This window comes from Bos indicus x Bos taurus, chromosome 21 (assembly GCF_003369695.1).
Source record: "Bos indicus x Bos taurus breed Angus x Brahman F1 hybrid chromosome 21, Bos_hybrid_MaternalHap_v2.0, whole genome shotgun sequence".
Classification (NCBI taxonomy): domain Eukaryota; kingdom Metazoa; phylum Chordata; class Mammalia; order Artiodactyla; family Bovidae; genus Bos; species Bos indicus x Bos taurus.
Window position 1 is genome coordinate 26,872,709 of NC_040096.1, and position 25,635 is coordinate 26,898,343.

General features: G+C 46.5%; 1 protein-coding gene and 1 long non-coding RNA gene across 2 annotated transcripts; one reads left to right on the plus strand and one right to left on the minus strand.

Moving 5' to 3' along the window:
- Positions 1 to 1,934: 1,934 nt before the first annotated feature.
- Positions 1,935 to 7,815, minus strand: LOC113879833. The gene is made up of 3 exons (XR_003507478.1): positions 7,276 to 7,815; positions 2,724 to 2,801; positions 1,935 to 2,195 (listed from the first exon to the last, which is right to left on the minus strand). It is a non-coding gene; the product is annotated as an uncharacterized LOC113879833 (long non-coding RNA).
- A 4,124-nt stretch (positions 7,816 to 11,939) lies between these two features.
- TLNRD1 (talin rod domain containing 1) lies at positions 11,940 to 13,973 on the plus strand. Its single transcript, XM_027521266.1, has one exon. The coding sequence runs from the start codon at positions 12,187 to 12,189 to the stop codon at positions 13,273 to 13,275; it is 1,089 nt and encodes a 362-aa protein (XP_027377067.1). The 5' UTR covers positions 11,940 to 12,186; the 3' UTR covers positions 13,276 to 13,973.
- The last annotated feature ends 11,662 nt before the right edge of the window (positions 13,974 to 25,635 follow it).

The following is a 25,635-nucleotide window of genomic DNA, read 5'->3' on the forward strand; positions in this document are numbered from 1 at the left end:
TTTTACAGAAGTTGTTGGGATTGTGTTAAAAAATAAAAAATCCCAGGACTAGTTTCATCTAAGGAGGAAATGAATTCAGTTTATTATCCAGAGGAATGAAACATGTGGATTGATTGCATTTTCACCCTTCTGATGTTTGGAACTTGATTCAGTTCAACCCTGTGATAATGTATTTTAACTAAGGGTGTGTGTGTGTGAGTGTCGCTCAACTGTGTTCAACTCTTTGCCACCCCACGGGACTGTAGCCCACCAGGCTCCTCTATCCATGGAATTTTCCAGGCAAGAATACTGGAGTGGATAGCCATTCCTTTCTCCAGAACTAAGGGTCTACTTTGTTTTTATTTTTTTGCCCCACCACAAGATAGGTGGAACTTCTGGGACCAGGGATTGAACCAGCATCCTCTGCAGTGGAAGTGCAGAGTCTTAACCACTGGACCAGCAGGAACTTCCAGGGTCTACTGTCAATCAAGAACCAGATGGGCACTGATAGAAAGATGAATATGACAAGGTTCCTACACTAAAGAGCCTGCAAACTAGCAGAGGAGATTAACAATCCACAGTAAGTATAATGCAGATTTCAAGAGGTCCTTGTTATCATATGATGATAATAATAGGGGGAAACCCTGATTTTGGAATTGCATCATTTGTCTGAGGTCCCACAGCTAGTGAAGTGGCAGGGAAGAATCTGAACCCTGGTCTATGGATGAAGAGGTTTATCTTTCTCTCAGCATAGCACCATTTGGGTTAATCATTGAGGCACTCAGGATAGTTGAACTGGAGGCCAGATGAAAGACCCATCAAAAAGGAGTCTGGAGGCAGGAATACCCAGATGGGATAAGAATGTGAACCTGTGGACACCCTTGGCAGTCCAGTGGTTGAGACTTCACCTTCAATGCAGGGGATGCAGGTTCAATCCCTAGTCAGGGAACTAAGATCCTACACACCCAAAACATAACACAAAAGCAACATTGTAACATATTCTATAAAGAAAAAAAGTGTGAACCTGGTCTGAGGGCATGTAGTAAGGCAGGAGAGGAGGAGCCAGAAGTGAAAGAGACTGCATGGTGGTGGCTTAAATGAGGCCACCATTGCCCTGGGGTTTAATATTAACCGTGCCTCTAAGAGGTTCAGTGGCTGCAAATGGTAAAATCAAATCTCCCACCAACTTTCCCATCTTAAGGTGGCCTCAGCTGGGCTCCTTCTGGCTAGTGTCACACCACAACATGAGAGGGATGCCTCAACTGGAGGGTCCAGCAAGAGTTTCTAGCAACATATATATATATATATATATATTTTTTTTTTTTTTTCCCTTTTTACTGCGCGGGGTCTTCATTGCTGTGTGCAGGCTTTCTCTAGTTGCAACGTGTGGGCACTGCTCTTCATTGTGGTAGGCAGGTTTCTCACTGAGGTGGCTTCTCTTGTGGCAGAACATGGACTCCAGGCACACAGACTTAGTAGTCACAGAGCACGAGCTTAGTTGTTCTGCGGCATGTGGGATCTTTCTGGACCACGGTTGTAACCCATGTCCCCTGCATTGGCAGGCAGATCCTTAACCCCTGAACCACCAGGCAAATCCTCTAGTGATATCTGTAATCAAGCAAGGGTGATATTCAAAATACTGAAAAACTGGAATGGCACGGTTACCAGCTCATCAGAACTCAGTCCTGTGACCTGAAGGGTACAGCTCGGTTCCACAGGCTCTGTGGTGCCAAACATTAAGTGGGAAGAAGGTCCTGAGATTGGGTCTGAGGTGGAGACAGGGGAGAACATGACTGTTCTTTTTCTAAAATTTTAATTAATTTATTTATTTGGTTGTGCTGGGTCTTAGTTGTAGCACTCAGGATCTTCCATCTTCCTTGCAGCACATGGGATCTTTAGTTGTGGCATACAAACTCTTAGTTGTGGTGTGCGGTATCGAGTTCCCTGACCAGGGATGCAGCCAAGCCCCTGCATTGGAAACCTGGAGTCTTAGCCACTAGACCATCCAGCAAGTCCCTATTTATTATACTTTACTTTTGTACTTTTTAACCCAATGCAAGAAGAATTACCACATATCTCATATAAATCATATGAGGTTTATATTTACTCACATGTAGCAATGAACTGATGATCTTTTGACAACAATTCCAGATTTCCAGGAGAGAATGTGATTGGCCCAGGCTGAGGTGGATGTCTGTTCCTGATAACCATCATTTCTTGTGAAAAGGAGAGCAGGACTCATATAATTAAATCAAACACTTAAAATCTGTGTTTTGCTAAACACCATGCAAAAAAGCTAAAAAGCAGACAGTAAACTGGGAGGAAAACTCCAACATGGTAGAGAGAAGAGTATCATACAAATCAGTATGAAAAAGACAAACTTTCTGATTGAAACATGGGAAGGGAGAGGAATCATATTTTTATTTCTCCAAAATAAATAAACCTATTTGCATATGAAAAAGTATAGCAGTGATTATCTCAGTAGATATCAAAGAAATGCAAATTCAAATAAGACGTAATTTTTTTGCCTATTGGTGGGGCCAGAATAAAAATTAGGATAGTGTACATTGTTGGCAAGACTCAGGAAAAAAGCATTCTCATTCTCTCAAGGGGATGGAGACTTTCTGCATGAAAATTTGGTGAAATGTATCGAAACTCTTAGCTACGTAATTCCACTTCCAAGAATGACTCTGAGGAAATAGACAATGAAAATAATAGAAATGGTCATAATCCACAGCACTTACTATGTGGCAGGCACTCCTCTGAACGCTGTACATGTATTTCTTCACTTATCCACTGTTATCAATCCTATGTAACACTCTCTGTAAGATGAGAAAACAGGAGCCACCCTAAATGTTCAACTACAGTAGGGTGAAAAATCCACATTTACAATGCAAAACAATGAAGTCATTAAATGTGATGTCATAGATGTGTATTTATTGACATTGAAGATGTTTATATTATTAAATGACAAAATGTTATGGTATTAAAATGATATGTATATGTATATATGGGGAAATAACTGCAAATATATCATGGCTATTTCTAAGCATGGGATTTTAAGTCACATGTATTTTTTATTAGATATTTATTGATTTATTTGGCTGCACCAGGTCTTAGGGGCCATGCAGAATCTTGTACTTGTGGCATGCAGGATCTTTTGTTGTAGCATGTGGTATATTGTTGTGGCGTATGGAATCTAGTTCCCTGACCAGGGATGAACTCAGGCCCTCTGCAGTGGGAGCTTGGACTCTTAGCTACTGGACCACCAGGGAAGTTCTGTAATTAGTTGTATTTTAAAAGGGGTGGGAAAGTGAAAGTGTCAGTTGCTCAGTCATGTCTGACTCTTTGCGACCCTATGGACTGTAGCCCGCCAAGCTCCTTTGTCTGTGAGATTCTCAAGACAAGAATACGGGAGTGGGTTGCCATTCCCTTCTCCAGGGGATCTTCCTGACCCAGCAATTGAACCCAGGTCTCCCACATTGCAGGTAGACTCTTTACTATCTGAGCCACTAGGGAAGCCAAAATGGGTAGGGGATGCACAAAAATGCACTGATGCTTCCCAAATACTGAAAAGCCTAAGCAAAAATTCTCAGAATAATACACTTAATTAAAATTATCTATAATACTGCAATTGCGTTGAAAACTTAGGGAAGTGATTTGAATTCATCTCCTAAGAGGAAAAGGTATGAATTTTATCTGTGTTATCTGAAACATCTCCTATACTTTGCAGCACAGATAGAGGCAATTATGTTTAGAGAACTTACAATCTCTCCAAAGAACTCGTTTCCTGGACTCTCCAAGACAAGTTGTAAGGGAAGTGGGCTGAACACACCTGCTAAGCAAAGGCCTAGCGTTCAATCCAAGAGCTGTGAGCTGTAGATGATGATCACACACAGGCCGAGCCCCTCTATGGGTTTCTAAAGGTCCATAACTTTCTGTCCATTACTCAGTAAGAGCTGTGGGCAACCAGGATGTTGGTTCATGGAATGGAGAACCTTCTTGCAGGGAACTGCAAACGAATTCATTAAATTATTTATTGATGACTACGCAATACACTGGTGGCTGGTGAGAAAAGTATCATCAGTATTTTGGAAGCATCAGTGCATTTATGTGCATCCCCTACCACTTTAAAAATGCAATTGATTATAGGACTTCCCTGGCAGTCCAGTGTCACAGAGATGCACAGATCAAGTCCTGTTTTTAAAAGGATGACAGGGTGGTAGCGAAAGTTAAGCAGACAGTTACAAATACACTATGCTAATGGCCAGGCACAGAGCACCGTAGGTACAAGGGGACAGAAATGCTTGAGTCTGTCTGGGGGTCATGGAGGCTCCATGTAAAGGTGAAATAAAGCTAGTCATTCTGTGCATGCATGCTTAGTCTGTCCGACTCTGCAACCCCATGGACTGTACCCTGCCAGGCTCCATGGAATTCTCCAGGCAAGACTACTGGAGCGGGTTGCCATGCCCTCCTCCAGGGGATCTTACCCACCCATGGATTAAACCCGAGTCTCCAGCCCTGGCAGGCAGATTCTTTCATTGCTGAACCACCAGGGAAGCCCTATATTACTATAGCCAAGTATTAATATTATAAGAATCCTAATTTTCTAATATCTGTAGCTACTGACTGGACATGGAACAACAGACTGGTTCCAAATAGGAAAAGGAGTATACATCAAGGCTGTAAATGTATTTAACTTACATGCAGGGTACATCAGGAGAAACGCTGGGCTGGAAGAAGCACAAGCTGGAATCAAGATTGCCGGGAGAAATATCAATAACCTCAGATATGCAGATGACACCACCCTTATGGCAGAAAGTGAAGAGGAACTAAAAAGCCTCTTGATGAAAGTAAAAGAGGAGAGTGAAAAAGTTGGCTTAAAGCTCAACATTCAGAAAACGAAGATCATGGCATCTGGTCCCATCACTTCATGGGAAATAGATGGGGAAACAGTGGAAACAGTGTCAGACTTTATTTTTGGGGGCTCCAAAATCACTGCAGATGGTGACTGCAGCCATGAAATTAAAAGACGCTTACCCCTTGGAAGGAAAGTTATGACCAACCTAGATAGCATATTGAAAAGCAGAGACATTACTTTGCCAACAAAGGTCCGTCTAGTCAAGGCTATGGTTTTTCCAGTGGTCATGTATGTATATGAGAGTTGGACTGTGAAGAAAGCTGAGCACCAAAGAATTGATGCTTTTGAACTGTGGTGTTGGAGAAGACTCTTGAGAGTCCCTGGGACTGCAAGGAGATCCAACCAGTCCATTCTAAAGGAGATCAGCCCTGGGATTTCTTTAGAAGGAATGATGCTAAAGCTGAAACTCCAGTATTTTGGCCACCTCATGCAAAGAGTTGACTCATTGGAAAAGACTCTGATGCTGGGAGGGATTGGGGGCAGGAGGAGAAGGGGATGACAGAGGATGAGATGGCTGGATGGCATCACTGACTCGATGGACGTGAGTCTGAGTGAACTCCAGGAGTTGGTGATGGACAGGGAGGCCTGGCGTGCTGCGATTCATGGGGTCGCAAGGAGTTGGACACAACTGAGTGACTGAACTGAACTGAACAGAACTAATTTATGTGCTAGAATATAAATTAGTCAATATAAATAAATAATAAAAGAATAAAAATAAAATATATAATAAAATAAAAAGTAATAAAATAAATTAGAATTGTATAACAATAAAATAAGATTAAAAATAAAATGAAATAAAAAAACGTAAATCAGAAAATAGTTATGCATGATTGGTGTTAGGTGTCTGGGGTGCCTAGATCTCAGTTTATTTTTTCTCCCCTACAGAATTCTGGGAAGTACATCCAAAGGTCATTAACCAGCAGGGAAATGGGGTAGAGAATTTATCTGTGAAAGCAACCTTCACTTCCATGTAGGGCTTCCTGGTAAATCAGACTACAGAAAATTCCAGATCTTGGAAACTGAAGACACAGGTATAACTGTCATGCTATGACAGGCCCTGCACACAGAGGGAGGGAGGGCAGGTAGAGATGAGGGTGGATATGAGAGTGGATAGGTGAGATCCTGCCCAGGTGGTTTTACTGTATGAGCACAAAGTATACCAGAGAGAAAGAGGACTTGGTGAGTAAGGAGAGTGACCTGTCACCCTGTGACCCTGCTCCGTAATGAACCACGGGCCAATAGATGTCACTCATGCATCACCTGTGGAGAATGACTAAATCTGGGGAAAAGAGAGTAGGGGTAAATTTTCCAGATACAAATTTCTCTCCTTTAGAAGAGACATTGAAATGAAGATATTAAGGAAGATGTTTAGCTATATGTTAGAAAGAATGCCTGAGAATGAATTGGCCCACCTATGACTACAGAGCCCCACAGGGGCCTTCCCTGGTGGCTCAGTGGTAAAGAATCTACTTGCCAATGTAGGAGACGCAAGAGATGTGGGTTCAACCCCTGGGTTATGAAGATGCCCTGAAGAAGGAAATGACAACCCACTCCGGTATTCTTGCCTGGGAAATCTCGTGACAGAGGAGCCTGGTGGGCTACAGTCCAAGGAGTCTGACACAGCTGAGCATGCATGCACGCACAAGGACTATTACGATCACAAAAACAAAACAGGAACACTGCTTCAAAGGTTAAGATACCTTAGGGCAGGGAATGCCCCTTACTGACCACCAGGAGGCACCGTAGACCAAACACAGCTTGGCTGTTAGTCTATAAAGTCTGCAGTGTCAGTGTTCGAAGTTTGCAGTGTCAGTGTTAGATATCAAACCTGGCAGGGCTAGATACATACAATGGAAAATTATTCAGTCTTGTAAGGAAAGAAAAGGGACTTTCTTGGTGGTCCAGTGACTAAGACTCCAAGCTCCCAATGCAGGGGCCCAGGTTCAATCCCTGGTCAGGGAAGTAGATCCCTCATGCTGCAACTAAGACCTGATGCAAATAAATAAATATCTTGTAAAGTAATAATAAAAAAGGGGAGAAAATCCTGACACATGTGACAGTATCAGTGACCCATGAAGACATTATTCTAACTGAAATAAGCCAGACAGAAAAGGAAAAATATTACAAGATTCCATTTAAATAAAGTACTTAGAATAGTCACATTTATAAAAATACAAAGTAGAATAGTGACTTCCAGGGGAATGAGAAGTTACTGTGGAGTGGTACAGAATTCAGTCTGAGGAGATGCCAGGTTCTTCTGAAGACAGATGGTGGTGATGGTTACACCGCAAAGTGAATATACTTAACAATGTGGAACTGTGGCTACGTTCACAAAAATGACCGAGATGGTAAATTTTATGTTATAAATATCTTACCAGGATTTAAGAAAATCAGAAGCTCCCACTGTTGTCTTTGTGTGTTCAGTCGCTCAGTTGTGTCTGACTCTTTGTGACCTCACGGACTATAGCCTGCCAGGCTCCTCGGTCCATGGAAATTTCCAGGCAAGAATACTGGAGTGGGGTTGCTATTTCCTTCTCCAGTTGTCTTATACCTGCTGAAAGTCCAGGAGAAGGATGTACCTACTAGAACAGGTAAAGAAGGAAGAAAAACATGCTTCCAACAATCTTGCCCCTCCTGACCTTGGCTTCCTCCCCAAATCCTGAGTCAGCTTTCTATTTGCATCTTGTTCGCTCACTTATTTATTAAATGCCTACTAAGTGTTGGCCTTGAGCCAGTCACTGAGAAGACATTATGCTGGGGCTAAGCCATTTTCTGCACAGCTCTAGCTTCCTCTTGTCTATTCCAGTTGCTTTCCCTTAGCCACTCCTTCAGCCCAAATCTTTACAGCTTTCTTCTCTCAGTTTTCATTTTAATGAAAAATACTTTGGTTCACATCATATTTTAATTAAAAAAATTTTTTTTTTAATTTTGGCTACACCATGCAGTATGTGAAATCTTAGTTTTCCAGACAGGGATTGAACCCACACCCCCTACATTGGAAGCACAGAGTCTTAACCACTGGACCACCAGGGAAGTCACTTGTTAAAAAAATTTTTTTAATTGTTTTGGCATATTTTAATTTTAAAAGAAGGCCTTCCCTGATGGTGTAGTGGTAAGGAATCCATCCACTTGCCAATGCAGGAAACATGGGTTCGATCCCTGGGTTGGGAAGATCACCTGGAGAATGAAATGGCAACTTGCTCCAGTATTCTTGCCTGGGAAATCCCATGGAGAACCTGGCGGGCTATATATAGTCCATGGGGTCACAAAGAGTGTGACAGGACTTAGCCCTAAACAACAATAAAAATTTTTTAATGAGGATTAGAAATAATGGGTGGAGTTTTCTAAAGAAAATGCCCTTACTGCAGAGAATCCAGGGGCAGTCCCAGCCTTCCTCTGTTAATCAAGTTAGATGAAAATATGCTACAGCAACAGACAACCCTTGGATCTCAGTGGCTCCACAATGAGTTTACTTTTTGCTTATGTGACCTGTTCAGCACAGTAGAGGGGGTCTGCTCCATGGTCACCGAGGCTTATGGTAGTTGCACCACCTAGGACACAGTTTTCTGAACAGTTACAGCAGGGGAAGAGAGTGGAGAATTAGATTGGCTTTCCCCAGCCTCCATCTGAGACAGCCCACATCCCTACCATTGACATCTCAAGGCTCAGGACTGATCACATGGTCCCATAGAATGCAACTGGACTGTTTGGTAAACAGTACTCTATTCTAGTTTCTTTCTAAATCTCCCTATTTGTTTATTTTGACCACACCATGTGGCATGTGGGATCTTAGTTCCCCAACCTGGGATGGAACCCATGCCTCCTGCATTGGCAGTGGGGCGTCTTAACCCCTGGACCACCAGGGAAGTCCCTCTAGTTTCTTGACTCTGCTTGCACTATACGAATAGTGTAGTCGTGATGACCTGTTTTCCTTGTTGCCCTTTTTGGACTCCACTCTTCAGAAGAGGTCAAGCCCTCACATTATTTTGTAACTGTGCCTGCCACGGGGCCTGGCATATGCTAGGTGCCCTTTGTTTGTAGAGCGGATAAAAGATGGCAGAAAGTAAAGGGGACCCAGAGGAAGGTAGTCAGTACTGGGAAGGATTTGTTTAGGAAGGGGTGCCATATGTGATAAATGAAGCCAGGAGGGCCAAGAAACCAATTCCATCAGATTTTAAGAGCTAAACCAAATGTCACTGAATATAGTGGGATGTTTTATGTGTCACAGATCATTGTTGGCATTCAGAAATTCCAACAACGACAACCAAAGAGAGTGCACATGTAGAAGCAAAGTAGGACCCTAGGCAGCACCAAGTGGCTTTGGAAAAAAATCCTCTGACCCCAGAGCAGTTTTATGAATTTAAAAAAAACTGTGTGATGTGAAGGGAAGGGTCTGACTTTCTCAGTTTTCAGAACTAACTAAAACCAGGGTGCTATTCCTAGGTTACCTGGAAAGTCCTTGATTTATCCAGTTGTTTTTCTCTGATAGAGAAATAAAAAGGATCAACCCTACAGAATCACTGCTAGTTTAGAAAATGAGCAGTTTTATAGGCCTCAGTTTGCAAAGTAAGTAGGTTCATATAGAATGCAGAAGATATACAAGGACCCTTTAAGTTATAAGCAGGGTGACCATTCAAGTTTGTCTCTGTTGTTACTGGTTAATTTATTATTAACAGGTCTCACAGTTAGTCTCAAAACTGTTTGGACAATAAATTTCAAGGTCATCCATCCCAGTTAAAAGTGACAACTGGCTGGAAAAAGGTGACACTACGTTCTAGAAAAGGGCAGAAGAACAAACATTTCCACTGGCTGAAAACACCCAGCTTGTGCTGGGCTGGGCACCTAGACAGCCTGTTTCAGGGCTAAGAAGTGGGGGGACCCTGGGACCCTGGTGGGTTTGGGGGATGAGGGAAGCCTGGATGCTTCTAGCACTTCCTGAAGAGCAAGGGCTGGGTCAAATGAGGAGGTCGGCTGTTGGCTCCTTGCCCACGCATTTGCTATCTTCCTGACCTTGGGAAGGCGCATAAGGCATCTGACCATCACTTTCCTAATCTGTAAAATGGGGGTGTTTACCTCCGAAGGCTGCTTCTCTTATTTAACTGTTGGTCACTATTCTTCCATTATGCTGCTGACGACATATAAGTTATGGGAGGGCAGACTGTGCCAGTATAGGCTCATAATTCTCAGAGCTACATTCATGAGCCAAGTACTCAGGCAGTCAGTGCACAGTATCTGATTTCCAAAGGAGAAAACGGAGACTTGGAGAGAGAACTTGTATAAGGTCACACAACTCATACATGGCTGGGGAAGACTGACCCCAGGAAAAAAAAAAAAAGCTGGTTCAAAGCTCACGCTCTTACTATATAAGGGCTATTGAGCTGAAGGGAGGAAGCCGCCAGCGGCCAGCTCTGCTCTTCTCAGACACCTATCTCTAGGGCTCTTTGCTCACCCGCACAGTCCCTCCAGGATCGCACCCTGGAAGAGGAGCAAACACAACAAAGGGCGGAGGAGAGCCTGGCCGACCGATCGACATCCCACAAAACGCGATGACAGGACCCCAGCACACCACTCGGCGATGGTGCCAAGCGTCCTCCCTTCGGTCCAGAAAACAGGCCACCTTTGAGACTTGCTCCCTGGGCGGGGAGGAAGCGCGGAGCCCCCGGGTCGGGCTGAGAGCTTACGTAAGCCCAACCGGCGGCTGCGCCCGGGTCTCCCAAGGGTGGGCGCTGAGCCCCCGGCCCGGACGGGCCTCCCTCCGGCCCGCTCCCCTGCGTCTCAGCCGGGGACCACCGGCCCGGCGCCCGCGGCGTCCGCGCTGGGCGGGGGCGTCCTCCCGCAGCCACCCAGCTTCCCGGGGGAGGAGCAGCGCATCGCGCAAGCATCCGGGAGCGGCGGAGGGGGCGGGAGGAAGGGCGAGAGGAGGAAGCGGGATTTAAACGAAAGGCGGTGACGCCACACAAAAGATTTCTATAGGCTCCAGGGAGGTTACGGCCGAGGCGGCGGTGGCGAGCCCGGGGGCGAGGCGCGGACGGGAAGAGGAAAAGCTTCCAGCGGCCCCGGCGGGCGAGCGGGTGGCGGCGCACCCACGGCCGTGCTCCGAGGTGAAGCCGCGCGGGGAGAGGAAGCGGGTGTTTTCCCCTCTGCCTTTCGGCCCCCGCCCTTCCTTTCAGTTTCTCCCGGCTCGCTCGGAAGTTGGAGGTTGACAAAAATGGCAGGAGCCGGGGCCCGGGCGGGTCTCTGCAGCGCCGCGGGGACCTTCTGAGTTGACCGGGCCGCCGGGGAGACGCGCGCGGCGGCGTCCGATGCTCAGGGCCCGTGGTCCCGGGAGAGCTCAGCCGCTGCGGGCCCGAGGCGAGGAGGAGGCGACGGGGATGGACTCGCGCCGACAGCCTGCGGCGGGCCGTGGGGCGCGCGGTCCGGGAGGGCGTGCCGCCTCGGCTCCGGGCCGCGCTCTGTGAACCGGCGAGGCGGGAAGGGGCCGCTGCGGCGCCCGGCACGCCCGGGCGTGGCGGGCGGGCGAGAGCGCGAGCGGGGCGGCCGCTGTGCGCAATCAGTGCAGGCTCCCGCCCGACTGACTCGGCCGCGCCAGCACCGGCCACACCCTCGGCTCTGCTGCCGCCGCTTCCCGAGAGCGGGAGGCAGGAGATGCCCACGGGGCGGCCGTGCGTCCCCGAGGGCCAGCCCCGGCCGCCGTCGCGGGGAAGTGCCGCCCGGCGGGGTCTGGCCGCCTGAAGCCCACGTGCGCCGCCGAGCCCGAGGTGGCTGACAGCAGAGCCTGCTGGAGCCGCCGCCGGCGCTCCTCCCCGAGGAAAGGATTTTTATTTCAAAGAAAGGAAGGAAGGACAACTCCCAACTTCCCTCTCCCGCCCGCCCCTGCCCCGGCAGTCGGACCGGGCCATGCCCAGGAAGGCGGCGGCGGCGGCGGCGGCAGCAGCAGCCCAGCAGAAGGGACTTTCCTGGCACTCCGGCGACGAGGAGCGCAGACTGTGAGTTTGCTCTGCCCTTGTTCATGGTTCCTGCAAGCCCTCCAAGAGGCCGAAAGCTGCAGCCCCTCGCCGCGCCTCGAAGAGTCTCCTGCGTTCTGTGGCCCCCGGGCCCGCTCCGCGCCGCCGGGGCTCCGGCCGCCGCAGCCCAGTGCCCTCTGCCCGCGGCGGTGGATGGCATGATGGTGCGGGGAAGGCACCGCGGCCTTGGCCAGCTGAGTCGCGACGGCCGCGGGGGCGGCGGCATCGGCAGCGGCGGTGGTAGCGGGCTCCCCAGCGGCATGCCAGTGCCCCCCGGGCGCGATGGCTAGCGGCAGCGCTGGGAAGCCCAGTGTCGAGGCGGCTTCTCCGGCTCCAGCGAGCGCCGTCGGTGGGGCCTCGTCGCAGCCGCGTAAGAGGCTGGTGTCCGTCTGTGACCACTGCAAAGGCAAGATGCAGCTGGTGGCCGACTTGCTGCTGCTGTCGAGTGAGGCGCGGCCCGTGCTCTTCGAGGGCCCCGCATCCTCTTGCGCCGGCGCCGAGTCCTTTGAGCAGTGCCGGGACACCATCATCGCGCGCACCAAGGGGCTCTCCATCCTCACCCATGACGTGCAGAGCCAGCTCAACATGGGCCGCTTCGGGGAGGCAGGGGACAGCCTGGTGGAGCTGGGAGACCTGGTGGTTTCCCTGACCGAGTGCTCCGCCCACGCGGCCTATCTGGCGGCCGTGGCCACGCCGGGCGCGCAGCCCGCGCAGCCGGGCCTGGTGGACCGCTACCGCGTGACACGCTGCCGCCACGAGGTGGAGCAAGGCTGCGCCGTGCTGCGCGCCACCCCGCTGGCCGACATGACCCCGCAGCTTCTGCTCGAGGTGTCGCAGGGCCTGTCGCGCAACCTCAAGTTCCTGACGGACGCGTGCGCCCTGGCTAGCGACAAGTCCCGGGACCGCTTCTCGCGTGAGCAGTTCAAGCTGGGCGTCAAGTGCATGAGCACCAGCGCGTCGGCGCTGCTGGCCTGCGTGCGCGAGGTGAAGGCGGCGCCGAGCGAGCTGGCGCGGAGCCGCTGCGCGCTCTTCAGCGGGCCGCTGGTGCAGGCGGTTGGCGCCCTGGTGGGCTTCGCCACCGAGCCGCAGTTCCTGGGTCGCGCGGCGGCCGTGAGCGCCGAGGGCAAGGCGGTGCAGACCGCCATCCTGGGAGGCGCCATGAGCGTGGTGTCGGCCTGCGTGCTCCTGACCCAGTGCCTCAGGGATCTGGCGCAGCACCCCGACGGGGGCGCCAAGATGTCGGACCACAGGGAGAGGCTGAGGAACTCGGCCTGCGCCGTGTCTGAAGGCTGCACCCTGCTATCTCAGGCTTTAAGGGAGAGGTCTTCGCCCAGGACTTTACCGCCAGTGAATTCCAATTCTGTGAATTAGCACCCCCCCCCAATCCTCACCCTCATCCCCTCCCTGTTCCATCCCCCCAACCCACTCCCAGGCTAAAGGAAGATAACATATTCTCTGCCCTTTTCCATTTATACCAAAGAAATCAACGGTGAAGCTTCCCCCCTACCCCCCGCTCCGTTAAATGCTCGTGAGGAATCTTCCAGAAGGCAGGGCCATGCATACATGCCATTTATGCACGCATTCTGAGGGCCCCTGTGCCCCACCAGCCCAAGCACAGTAGGGACCAGCAGGTGGAAGATGTGACATCTGCTAGTTGCGGGGTTAACCCCCGCCCCCTACCCCAGCTCCCCTTCCGGGACTCCTCAACTAAATTTTATTATTAATTGGGCAGGAAGGAGGTCATGGGTTCATTTCTTTTTTGGTCTTTTATTTTCTTCCCTAATTAAAAGGTTACCTCAGTTTTCACTCCTTAGACATGGATGTAGCTACCTTTTGTTTGTATGTTGTTATTTTTTTAAGCAGTCGTGATGGATTAGGCGTATACTTGGTGTGGAAAGAGTATGACTTTGCCATGTGATTTGCAAATGGGGGGAGAAAGCTACTGTGAGTGTGTGTTTTATTTTTTAATTTACACTATAGAGTGATCCCCCCCGCCCCATGTCAAGTTTTTACCTTGCATGTACTGGAGTATTTATTTCATCTATTAAAATGTTATGTTTCTCAGATTACTTTCTGCAATGATTGTTGATTTTTTAATAATTGTAATGTTGCAGGCTGCCTGTCATTCCTGGAAAGGCACCCTAGAAAGGTTTCGCTTCAGTTAATAGTGAGGTGGGTCCCCTTTATGCTTTTTCCTGAAGAGTTAACTTACTTGAACAGCCTAGAATTCAAGAGAGAATTGTTTGTAAAAAAGAAAATTGTCCCCTTGTAAAGGCAGGGGACACATACAATGGTTAGATTACCTATAGTGCTAGGTTGGCTGTTTGGGTTTTCTTTGTTTTTTTTTTTCTGTCTTCTAGTTTCTCCTGGAAAGTAATTTTGCATCCATTGTTCCCGTCTCATCTTTCTGTCCTAATGAACAGGGTTCAGGCTAACTGCAGTCTGATTTGTATTCCGCCTGTCTTTTTCAGATTAAGGCTCTTGCTAGTCCCATGTGGAATGCATGTACGGGAATCCGTGTGTGGACCTGCAAAAGTACTGTATATCAAATGAGAGTATGTAGACAGGTCTGTTCAGACAAGAACCAACTGCTCTTGATTTTAGAAAACCAAACAAATGTAGACTGTTCTAGAGTGTTCAGTGGAGGGGGAAGAATTCTGAAAAGAGTGGTAATAACTTTCTAGACCCAGGGCATGAAGGCAGGCAAAGGGGTTATCTTTGTGACCTTGGTTTAAGATACGCCCGGGTTGCGTGTATGTTGTATGCTTTGTTCAGTGAAATCTGGAATTACTTTAAGGTAGCGGGTCCTTTCTGCAGACAGTTTTAAGAAAAAATATTGGGGGAGAGGTGTATGGTTTTACTGAACCTAGCTAACTTTTGAACATTTTCCCACTGAAAAAAACAACACATGTATTTGCTGTGCCTATCCTCAGAGAGCTATGTGGATAAAACTAGTACATGCTTTAAATTTGCTCAGTTTATTTATTTATTTTTTCTTGGGATTTGTTGTGCCTAAACCTTTGCAGTTGCCACAGAGCTGAAAAGAAAAAGATTTTTCTACTGTGATGTGTTAGAGAGGAAAGTTATAGTGGTTGTTTTTACTTGAATGACTGTATTTATTACAAGAACATTGTATTCAGCATGTAGAACCTCTTTAAATCTATGTTGGGTTATTTTACTCCTTGAGCTTCTCTGAAGTAAAGTGGTTGAGTGTATACATTTTTAAAAGCGGTCAAGGGAGCTGTTCTTTTTCTCTCTTAGATCCTGGTAGATTTAAATTTCTGAAGTCTATAAAAGATGAAAATGACCTTGAATGCTTATTCCTCTCCCCCGGCCTTTTAAGTCTGGATTGGTCAGGTTTAGGAAGCTTTTAAGGGGAGAAAACCTACCAAACCTATGTGCCAGTGACAGTCCTGCTTACATATAGGAATTTTTACTTACTTTTATTCATTGGATTTCCACAAGTAATGCTGACATTTATAATTGCATGTTTCCTTTAGCCTGTGCAGATCACAAAGAGTCAACTGAATGGAACATAGTAAAATAAAACCAGAGCCAGAAATCTGCAAATTTGGTATCTGATTAGGAAAAAAAGAATTGCCAATTGTTCCTTGGACTCATTCCTTGCAGAAGCAATTTTCAGGACAGTGCAAGCCAAAAAAAAAAAAAACAAAACACTTTCCCTATCTACTTGGATGCAGTTAACTAGCTAGTCACCAAATTAATTTTGAAACTTCTTTTCCTCTTAGCCAAGTGACCATTGCTTTTAACGTTTCTGTGTATTAAAGATTTTTGGACTTGTAGTTGAAATCTCTGTCGACTGAAATTGATCAAAGATTCCCTTGTGTGTTGACCTCTTTTTTTCTCCCTCTATCTCTAAGATAAAGTTTAGGATTTTTCATCCAGCAGGTGGCTTAAAGTGAATTCCACTTGTATTTTTTCAACAGGCTTCAGGAAAGTAGAGTGAGGAATGCACAGTATCTCTGTGTGTCTGTATCACTTGGTTAGCTGGGCACAAATCTTTGATATTTTAACTTTCTCCTGATATATTGCTGCTGTTCTTTAGTCGTTAAGTTGTGTCCAACTCTCTTCCAACCCTGTGGACTGTAAGCCTGCTGAGCTCCTCTGCCCGTGGGATTTCCCAGGCAAGAATACTGGAGTGGGTTGCCATTTCCTTCTTTAGGAGATCATCCTGACCCAGGGATCAAACCTGAATCTCCCGCTTGGCAAGCAGATTCTTTATCACTGAGCCACTTGGGAAGCCCACTTCTCCCAATGTACCAAGCAGCTAAACTTGTTTTTTAAATAGCCCTGATTTTGTGAAAGCATCTCAGACCTATTTCATTGGGTTTAATAAGGGCAGCAGAGATACTGGTTTCAGGAATAAAATCACAGTGGCCTGATTTTTTTTTTTTTCCCCCCCATATTAAACCACCCTAAAGTTAATTTAGACAGCTATCCTTGAGCTCTTCTGACTTCTGAGGGCAAGTTTTCTTAAACACGGGCTTAATGGGCACCATCCTGACTGAGAATGTTGGAAACCTTCCTTTGAATGGTCCTAAGAGAAGGAAATGATTATGGCACTGTTCTTGGAACAGAAGCCATTATTTATGACAGTCAACCGAAGTAAATGGGACAAAAGGCTTTCAAACACAAGACTTCACTAGAAAAAAAGCATAGCTCTGTCTTTCCATGGTTGTTTAAGCTTGGCCTTTTTCTGTTACTCTTTCTGGGTTGATGTTAGGAAATGCAAAAATTACGTGTTTATGTGTTTCGAACTCCAACCTCATCTCCACCCCAGTTTTTTTTTTTTTAGTCACGTTTCTAAAAAATATCTAGAGTTCATAGTTCTGGAAGCATCATCTAAACCTGATTGGTTATTTTGCAGATACTTTTTTTTTAAAGCTGGCATAGGGATCTAAAATATTTGACAGTTTGAAGCAGCTAATTTTAACAGAAACACCTGTTTGTTTTTTTTTTTCCCAGAATGAATGTGACTATGGTAACATGCAGATCAGGCAGAGGATTTGAAAAATGCCTGCCAAAGCCTCTTCTGAGCTTTGCTCAGTAAACAGAGAGGAGTTAGAGAAGAAATCTTTGAAGCCCTAAGTGGTACTTTCACCATCAGGCCATCCCCTGGCCCGTGGGTGCTTAGAATTCTAACTCCTGGAAGAGCCATGAAGGAACCCACCTCGCGTTCCAGGGTGGACACAGGTACCTGTGTTCCCTACAGGCAAATTCTTGTCTTGATTGAAAAAAAAATTTTTTTTTCTTTTTTTGCATGAGTATGTGTGAAATGAATTGGCTTCTTTTATTGAAAGCAGGGTTTTTATTTGGGATCATTTGTGTCAGTGAGTTGTCTGGTTCCACTCAGTGGCAGGGGTTTAAAGATTGGATTGATCTGATGCTGCAGGGAGAAAAGTGTTACTTGTATCTGTGATTGGGGTTGATTTAATTGAACTGTAAAGCCCCTTCAGGTCAGGGATTGTCATACTTGGCATATGTGCATTTGTTTTTTTTAAGTAAATGTGTGTCAATACCTGTCTCAAGTATAGCCAAGTGTGAAAGTGTTAGTCACTCAGTTGTGTCTGACTCTTTGCAACCCCTGTGGACTGGGGCCCGCCAGGCTCCTCTGTCCATGGGATTTCCCAGGCACGAATACTGGAGTAGGTTGCCATTTCCTCCTTCAGGGGATCTTCCTGACCAAGCGATGGTACTCCGGTCTACCTGCATTGCAGGCAGACTCTTTACCATCAGGCCACTAGGGAAGCCCACTTTTTTTTCTGGAAATGAAAGTTACAATGGGCCTTTGTTCAGCAACTGTAGAGCAGGGGACCAGCAGTATGTGCCAGCCACTGTCACAGGCCCTGGGGTCCAGCTCTAAGGGGGTCATGGTTCCTCCTTTTGTAGAAAGTCAGGTGCTGCTCCAGACTTGATCAAGGGACTGGCAGTAACATCCCCATCATAATCCTGGGCCCTACCTCTGGCCTATTCTGTCAGCAACATGGGGTGTGGAGCAATCTGAGTCTCCCCCAGCCTTCCCAGGTGTTTCTGACCCAGGCCCAGTCTGCAAGGCCTGCCGGTTCTTTTTTATTCCCTATGGACCCTGTAAGATCTCAGTGCTTCTGTATCAGGAGGTAGCCGCATTTCTACAAGTTTCTTGTTTGCTCAGGTGGTTTTTTTTTTTTTCTCCTGGATATTTCGAGCCCTTTTCTTCACTTAAGATAATTTAGGCTCTCCTGCCAATTTGGAATTGGCAGGTTTTTCTTTTGGGGGTTTGTGTGTGTGTATGTGTATACAAGTACAGAGTCCTTGTTCTCTTAACTCCCTTTGGAGATGAACTGAAGTCATGTAATAGTAAACTGGCAACTTGGCTTTCTATGTTTTTGCATGCTGTTGACTCTTGTCCTAGAAAACTGGAACTAGCAGACAACCTAATTAAAAATCAACTCTTCAGCTCTTTGGCTGCCCAAGAAAGAACACTTTGCTCTTGAGTTTGTAAAGTACTTTATTCAGAACCAAATGAAGCATACAGACTTATTCCAAAACTCATTTTAGGGAAAAGCCAAAGTTTGCAATATACTCAGGAAATATGTTCTTGAAGCCCAGTCATGCACCAGGAATTAGGAAGATCTTTTAGATCCTTCATATTCACAAGGGTGGTCCTGGGAGCTGGCTTCAGCACCAGCAGATAGCAGAATCTTGGCCCCACCCTTGACCTACCCAGTAATACCTGCTTTGTCAAGATCTCCATGGATTTCTGGGCACACTCACTTTGAGAAGCACTGCTTGGGGAGATAATATGTAGCCACCATGGCCAAATCCTTGCTCTGCTCTTGACTGTGGGAACCTAGGCATTTACTATGTTTATTTCAATCTTTTCTGTTTATCATGTGTGTTCATGTATGTGATGTAACTGGCTCCTTCCAGCAGTCTTGTGAAGTAGGCAGGTATTACTCACTGTACGTGTCATCTAAACATTTGTACTTCGGTTTTCCTGTTGTGAAAAATATTTATGATGAATTCCCATGAAGTGCAAGACCTCCAGAGTAGTCCTATCCACTTACAAGATGATCGAAAATATTATCTGAAACACTTTATGTTAAAGTCGGTTTCCCCTAAGGATCTTCTTTTTTACCCTTCCGGTAACTTGACACAGCAAATACATTGTGATGTCCTTGAGGAGGGCGCAAATAAAGAGCATAGCCCTGTCTTCTAAGTCTTCTGTTATTCTCTGGGGCAAACCTATCCAGATTCTCGGAAATGTTGGATGTCTAAAGTTCTTCAAAATGTCAAACTTCCAGGAAGTGTTTAAATGCTATTTAGGTTTGTTAGTACAGTTTCATTAATAGCAAATATATTTACTGATTTCAAGCTTTATTCTAAGTATTCACTAATAACTTACTTTATTTATTTTTTTTGCTGAAGTAGGACATAGAAGACTTTTTAAAAAGTCCTCTTTTAGGAAAAGAAAAAATGTAAGTAGCTCAGTTGTATCTGACTCTTTGTAATCCCATGGACTGTAGTCCACCAGGCTCCTCTGTCCATAGAATTTTCTGGGCAAAAAATTGGAGTGGGTAGGCATTCCCTTCGCTAGGGGATCTTCCCAAGCCAGGGATGGAACCTGGGTCTCTTGCACTGCAGGTGGATTCTTTATCACTGAGCCACCAGGGAAGCCTCTATGCATTCAAGGTTAATGAGCATATTGCCCTGAAAATTTTTCTGCCAAAATTGCAGTATATCACCTAATGTGGTTTCTGACTTCCTTCTAATTTGCCCATTTTTTTTTTTCCACCTGTGCCCCCTGCAGTTCAAGTGTGGAGCCCCAAGCACTGGACTGCCAGGGAATTCCAAATTTGCCTGTTTTAGATGGCAAAGATACTGATCCAGTAAAAAATCACACATTGGTTGCCTTAGGTATAGGAGACCTGCCTTCATGTCAGACCCCTAGAAGTTAGATATTACAGGAAACATAGGTCAGTTTAGTGCTTACTGAGGCCCTTTCCATTTCAACTTTGGCCATCTGCTTCCTGTTCTAAAATGAATGGGTAAGTCATTCCAGTACCTTCCTTGAGATAGAATTCTGATATAAAAGTTTTTCTAAAAGTTTGCTTGGAGGCTAGGTTTTACTTAAATGTTCTTTCGGTAAGTTCCATGATAAAAATATTTTTAAAAACATATGTATGATTCTAGTTTTATCACTTGGAACTTCATTTTAAGGTATGTAGGCATTTTAGTAATGCTGTGAGAAGTTGTCCATAGAACTGACAGAAATAGATCATCTGATATTTCACCTGTCTTGATGGAGTCATGTTGTTCATATTGTTTAGTCACTAAGTCATGTCCAACTCTTGTGTGACCCCATGAGTTGTAGCCTGCCAGGCTCCTCTGTCCAGGCAAGAATACTGGAGTGGGTTGCCGTTTTCTTCTAGAGGAAATTTTCCCAACCTAGGGATCAAACCCATGTCTCCTGCACTACACGCAGATTCTTTACCAGTGAGCCACCGGGAAGCCCACCTTATATAAGAGGAATGACAAAGCCACACAGCATTCCCAACAGACCCAGAAGCCCCATCCTTTGTCATCCTCAATAAAATCAGTTTGTGATGTGGTTTGTTTTCCAGCAGAGATGTTTTCCAAGTATACCTTCCTTTTGTGTTACATCTATGTGGCTACAGAAAACAGACCTGAAAAAGTGTGGCTCCCAAAGGACTCATTGAATGAAGAGTAGGATGTAGGTGTTGCTGTGATGCACCAGAGCATCTTCCCTTTTAGACAAAGTAGATGGATTCAGTATCATGGGGGTTGATTCCTTCCTGGGCATCTGAGGATTATTCACTTTTAAACGCTCCAGGGAAAAGTTTTAACTATATATATATATATATGAAAAATAAAAGTCCTTTTCTGGAGCAGCCAAGGATTTGGTGTCCACAGCAGGTTCTGGAACCAGTCCCCCACAGATGCAAGAGATTACTGTGTTTGCAAATCTTTGACCTCCAGAGTACCTCATTTAATTTAAATAAAATATTCTCCATGTAAGCTAAAGTCCTTCCATTAAAACCCATCATCCATGTCAGCAAGATAAGCAAGCAGGTATTTAGGTAGATGGGGCTTTCCAGGTGGTGCTAGTAATAAAGAACCTCCCTGCCAATGCAGGAGACAAGGGACTCAGGTTCGGTCCCTGGGTCAGGAAGACCCCTGGAGGAGGGCACGGCAACCCACTCCAGTATTCTTGCCTATAAAATCCCCTGGACAGAGGAGCCTGGTGGGTTATGGTCCATAGAGTCACAAAGAGTTGGGCATGACTCCTGTGACTTAGCACAGCATAACACATTTAGGTGGATGTGTAGGTAGACGGGTAATAATCAGAAGGTGGGTTACAAAATAGAGCCTTGTTAAGTCTCAGGGCTGAGAAACTAGATGTGTTTCTACCTTCTTAACACTTTGAGAAGTGAATTCTGCAGTGTCCAGTGGAAATTCATTTCAGTTTTTTGAAGCATTTCCTAATTGCCTAACCTAAATTGTTCCTCCTCCACTGTTCTGGCCCATTTTTTTTCCAGCTGAAAAGAGAACGGCTCCCATACTGCTTAGAGAAGATAGGACATTAATTAATGCCTCAGGGGATGTTAATTACTGGGACTCTTCACACATCTCCAGTGGCCATTTCTTAAGACTGATTCTGTCCTGGGAGCTGGGAATATGGAGATAAGCTTAAAATACAGAACAAGTGATAGAAAGGGAGTACAGATTACAGGAGTTCGAGATAAGCACCATAAATACTGTCAATGAGAATCCTCTAGTTTAGGTCTTTGGCTATTTGTGATCTTTGTAGTTTCTTGTTATTGTTCAGTAAGTTGTGTCCAGCTCTTTGTGACCCCATGGACTGTAGCACATCAGGCTTCCCTGTCCATCACTATCTCCTAGAGTTTGCTCAAACTCATGTCCATTGAGTTGATGCCATCACATTCTGTCGTCCCCTTCTCCTCCTGCCCTCAGTCTTTCCCAACATCAGGCAGGGTCTTTTCCAATGAGTCAACTCAGGTAGCCAAAGTACTGGAGCTTCAGCATCAGTTCTTCCAATAAATATTCAGAGTTGATTTCCTTTAGGGTTGACTGGTTTGATCTCCTTGCTGTCCAAGGGACTCTCAAGTGTCTTCTCCAGCACCACAGTTTGAAAGCATCGATTGTTCTGCGCTTAGCCATGCTTATGGCCCAACTCTTTATTGTTCCTGGAGTTGAACAAATTCGTGACCAGGGAAGAAGGTTGGCATCAGAACTGGTCTTTCCTACTCTCAGTGCCAGGTGACTGCATATAATTTAAGTGGGGACTTCATGAAATTTATTTTTGGTGCTGCTGGAGGGTAGTTTTCAGTTAGAGACTGCAGGTGCCTTGAAGAGTGGGCTTTATTCCAAGGCTTAAGGGTCATTTTCTTTTCTGCTTGTTAATTCTGAGTAGTGTTGATGTAGGGTGTAAGGCTGTTCTGGACCAGCTTTGCTCTACTGAAAGTAGAACAGCTTTTCCCCCCTTCATTCACTGCTGGCCTGGCCTTGGATCAGGAGCCCTAGGTGGGGCTGCTGAAATCACCTTACCTGCAGAGAAGTCCTGGGCCTGGCTGCCCACCACCTTTGGAGATCACCTAGCTCTGAGCTTACCTGGTGGGTTAGACAGTAAAGAACTCACCTGCCAATGCAGGAGACCTGAGTTTGATCCTTGGGTTAGGAAGATCCCCTGGAGAAGAACACCCACTCTAGTGTTCTTGCCTGAAAAATTCCATAAACAGGGGAGCCTTGTAGGCTACAGTCCATGGGGTTGTGAAGAGTCAGACAGGACTGAAGCAACTAACACCACTTTCACTTTTGAGCTAAGCTGGGGTACTTGAAGATGCATGTGGCTGGGAATGGAGCTGGCTAACAGATTGGAAGCCTTCCAGGCAAGAACTGGGACTTTTTCATTTCTGTCATCCTTAGCAGGTAGCCAGCATACTCAATAAACGTTTGTTCAATGAAAGAAGCAAGAGCCAACATCTTTTGAGCCCCTGTGTATGCGAGGAACCTTACATTGCATCTCTCAGTCCTTAACACTTTGAAGTGTGAAGAGTTGTTCTCCTTTTACAGATGAGGATGTTGAAGTGAAACCGCTTGCCCAGGGACACAAACTAGAAAAGAGTGGAATAAGGGTAACAATCAAGTTCTGTCTGGTGGAGCCTAGCATTCTCAGCCACTTGGCTACAGAAAATGAATGAATTTCTAGGATGGAGTCCCTCTGCCTATTGAGGTTGAAATGCTCACCAACTCCATTAAAAAAGGAAAAACACTGTATTAAGACTCCCAATGCAGTGGGCACAGGTCCCATCCCTGGTCAAGGACCTAAGATCCTGCATGCCTCGTGGCATGACCAAAAATTTAAAAAGCGCCAAACCCCTAAACTCTACCAATGACAATTTTTGTAGGTTTCCTCCTGAGCCTTTGGTCTGAGCCCTTTTGCAGAGGGCCCTGGTTGCCCATGGCTCCCTTATAAAGTCTCAGCCTTTCTACCAGCTGCTCAATCCTGGTGTCCTGGAGGATGCTCGGAGATCAACCTCTGCTTTGCCTTGTAACCTCCACTTGGATTTCTCAAATACAAATATCTTAAGTTATTGACCACTTGCAACACTCCATGGTTTCTCCATTGACTTTAGGATAAAAGCCAGGCTCCTAATTGAGAGAGTTCTAGATGATCTGGTTCCTTGCTCCCTGCAGACTGCATTCCACCCATGAGAGCACCTGCAGAGTCCCTCTCGTGTCATTCTCTTTACCTGAGCTCTTGCACAGCTGTGTCTTCTTGGACAGTTCATCCTGCACCCTGCCTTTCTCCCCCAGCCTCTGACTCTTCTAGCCTGGGTGGCACCCCACCAATGAGTCCTTGTGGTACCTTTGACTTCCCTTCTATTGGTTTACCAAGTTCTTGTAATCCTCTGTTTACTTATCCATGTTCCCAGTCTGTATCATCGGATGGTAGAGTCATCTTTCTGTCTCCAGTGACTAATGGAGTTGCCTAACACAAAGTGCTCAGCCGACTCTGCAATCCCATGGACTGCAGCACGCCAGGCTTCTCTTTCCATGAGATTGCTGGAACAAATTTAGCATTTCCTACTCCAGGGGATCTTCCCTACCCAGGGATCAAACCTGCATCTCCTGCATTGGCAGGCAGATTCTTTACCACTGAGCCATCTGGGAAGCCCAACACACAGTAGGCCCCAATAAACATTTTTGCATGAACAGATGTGTTGGTGAGTCATATCAAGCTTTTAGAGAAGAAGAGCCCAGAAGTAAAAGACTTCATTAGCTTTTCTCTTTGTCTAGGTCCCTCTTCGTCAGTTACCAAGTTCATCCAAAATTTCCTTCCTAGAACCCTGAAGATCTGTTTCTTCCCTCACCTGCAGTGCCAGGACCCTAGTCCAGGGCCTCACTGACCTGCATATAGACGATGCTGCAGAATGTATCTCCCTGGAGATCGGCTGCAGCCTGGACCTCTCAGCCAAGGTTGGCCTGCTTTCCTCATTTCCCTGCCCATCACTCATGCCTTTCTGCAGCAAATTGGAACCCTAAAGTGCACCTTCAAGTAACCAATACATGTATGCGTGTGTGCTCAGTCATGTTCGACTCTTTCTGACCCCATGGACTATAGTCCACCAGGCTCCTCTGTCCATGGAATTTTCTAGGCAAGAATACTGGAAATGAGTTGCCATTTCCTCCACCAGGGGATCTTCCTGACCCAGGCACTGAACCCACGTCCCTTATGTCTCTTGCATTGGCAGGCAGGTTCTTTATTGGTAGCTCAGCACATTTCTTGAGTACCATCAGTGTGCCGCAGGACTGATCCACTGTGGATAGGACTGGGCTCCACTCAGGCTGTGGCCACCATCGCCTGCTACCTCCAACTCAAGCCACTGTTATAGTATAACAACTCAGACAATCCTGTGCCCTCTTATCCCTAACTCTGTGCTTTTGCTTTCGTTGGCCTCTACATGAACTGTCTCTCCCATCCTTCTGAATCGTTACTAACCCCTTGAGTGCACACTGCTTCCAGGGTCCTAGGATCAGGACTCTTGGCTGCCATATAAGGGTGGCCCAGGCACTCAGGACCATTGAAGACCCTCCAGGGATTTGGGTGGATTCTAAGGGGACATTTGAGGGGCCCTGGGTGGACCACAGTCTCTTCTCTGTCTTAACCTCAGAGCCTAAATTTGGGCTTTGGTTTGTGAGCTGCAGGAGTGGTGCCGACCTGGTGAGGATTCACTTTGCAGGGTGGTACTTGGCCCAGTGGGGATGTGGAAATGAGGCACCACTTGACGAAATGAGGTGGTGTTTTTTTTTTTCCTTCCCACAAACGGACTTAGAACTGTATTCCCCAGGGAGCCCTTGAAACCAGCGTGAGAATTGACCGAGGGAGTGAGTTCTGGCTTTCAATCCCATAATTGTTATGATACAGAAATTACTCACGGCTTGCCATAATCAGGTTTGGGCTATAATAGTGTACTTAAGCAGAGCTCTGGGGTGGGCGGATGCTCACCAGCATCCTCTGCCTACGTCTTTCCTGCCCAGGCTCTTATGAGTGGAGGCAAAAAAGCTAAAGCTTTAGGGAAGAAAAATGGGGTGCTGCCCCAAAACGCTGCTGGGAATGGGGGCCACCAAAAACCTCAGGGGCCGCAATGTCAGCAGCAAACACATGGTCCTCAGGGTTGAATTGCC

Bases quoted from the DNA above. Each gene is read 5' to 3' on its own strand.
- TLNRD1 (XM_027521266.1), top strand. From the start codon at position 12,187: ATGGCTAGCGGCAGCGCTGGGAAGCCCAGTGTCGAGGCGGCTTCTCCG.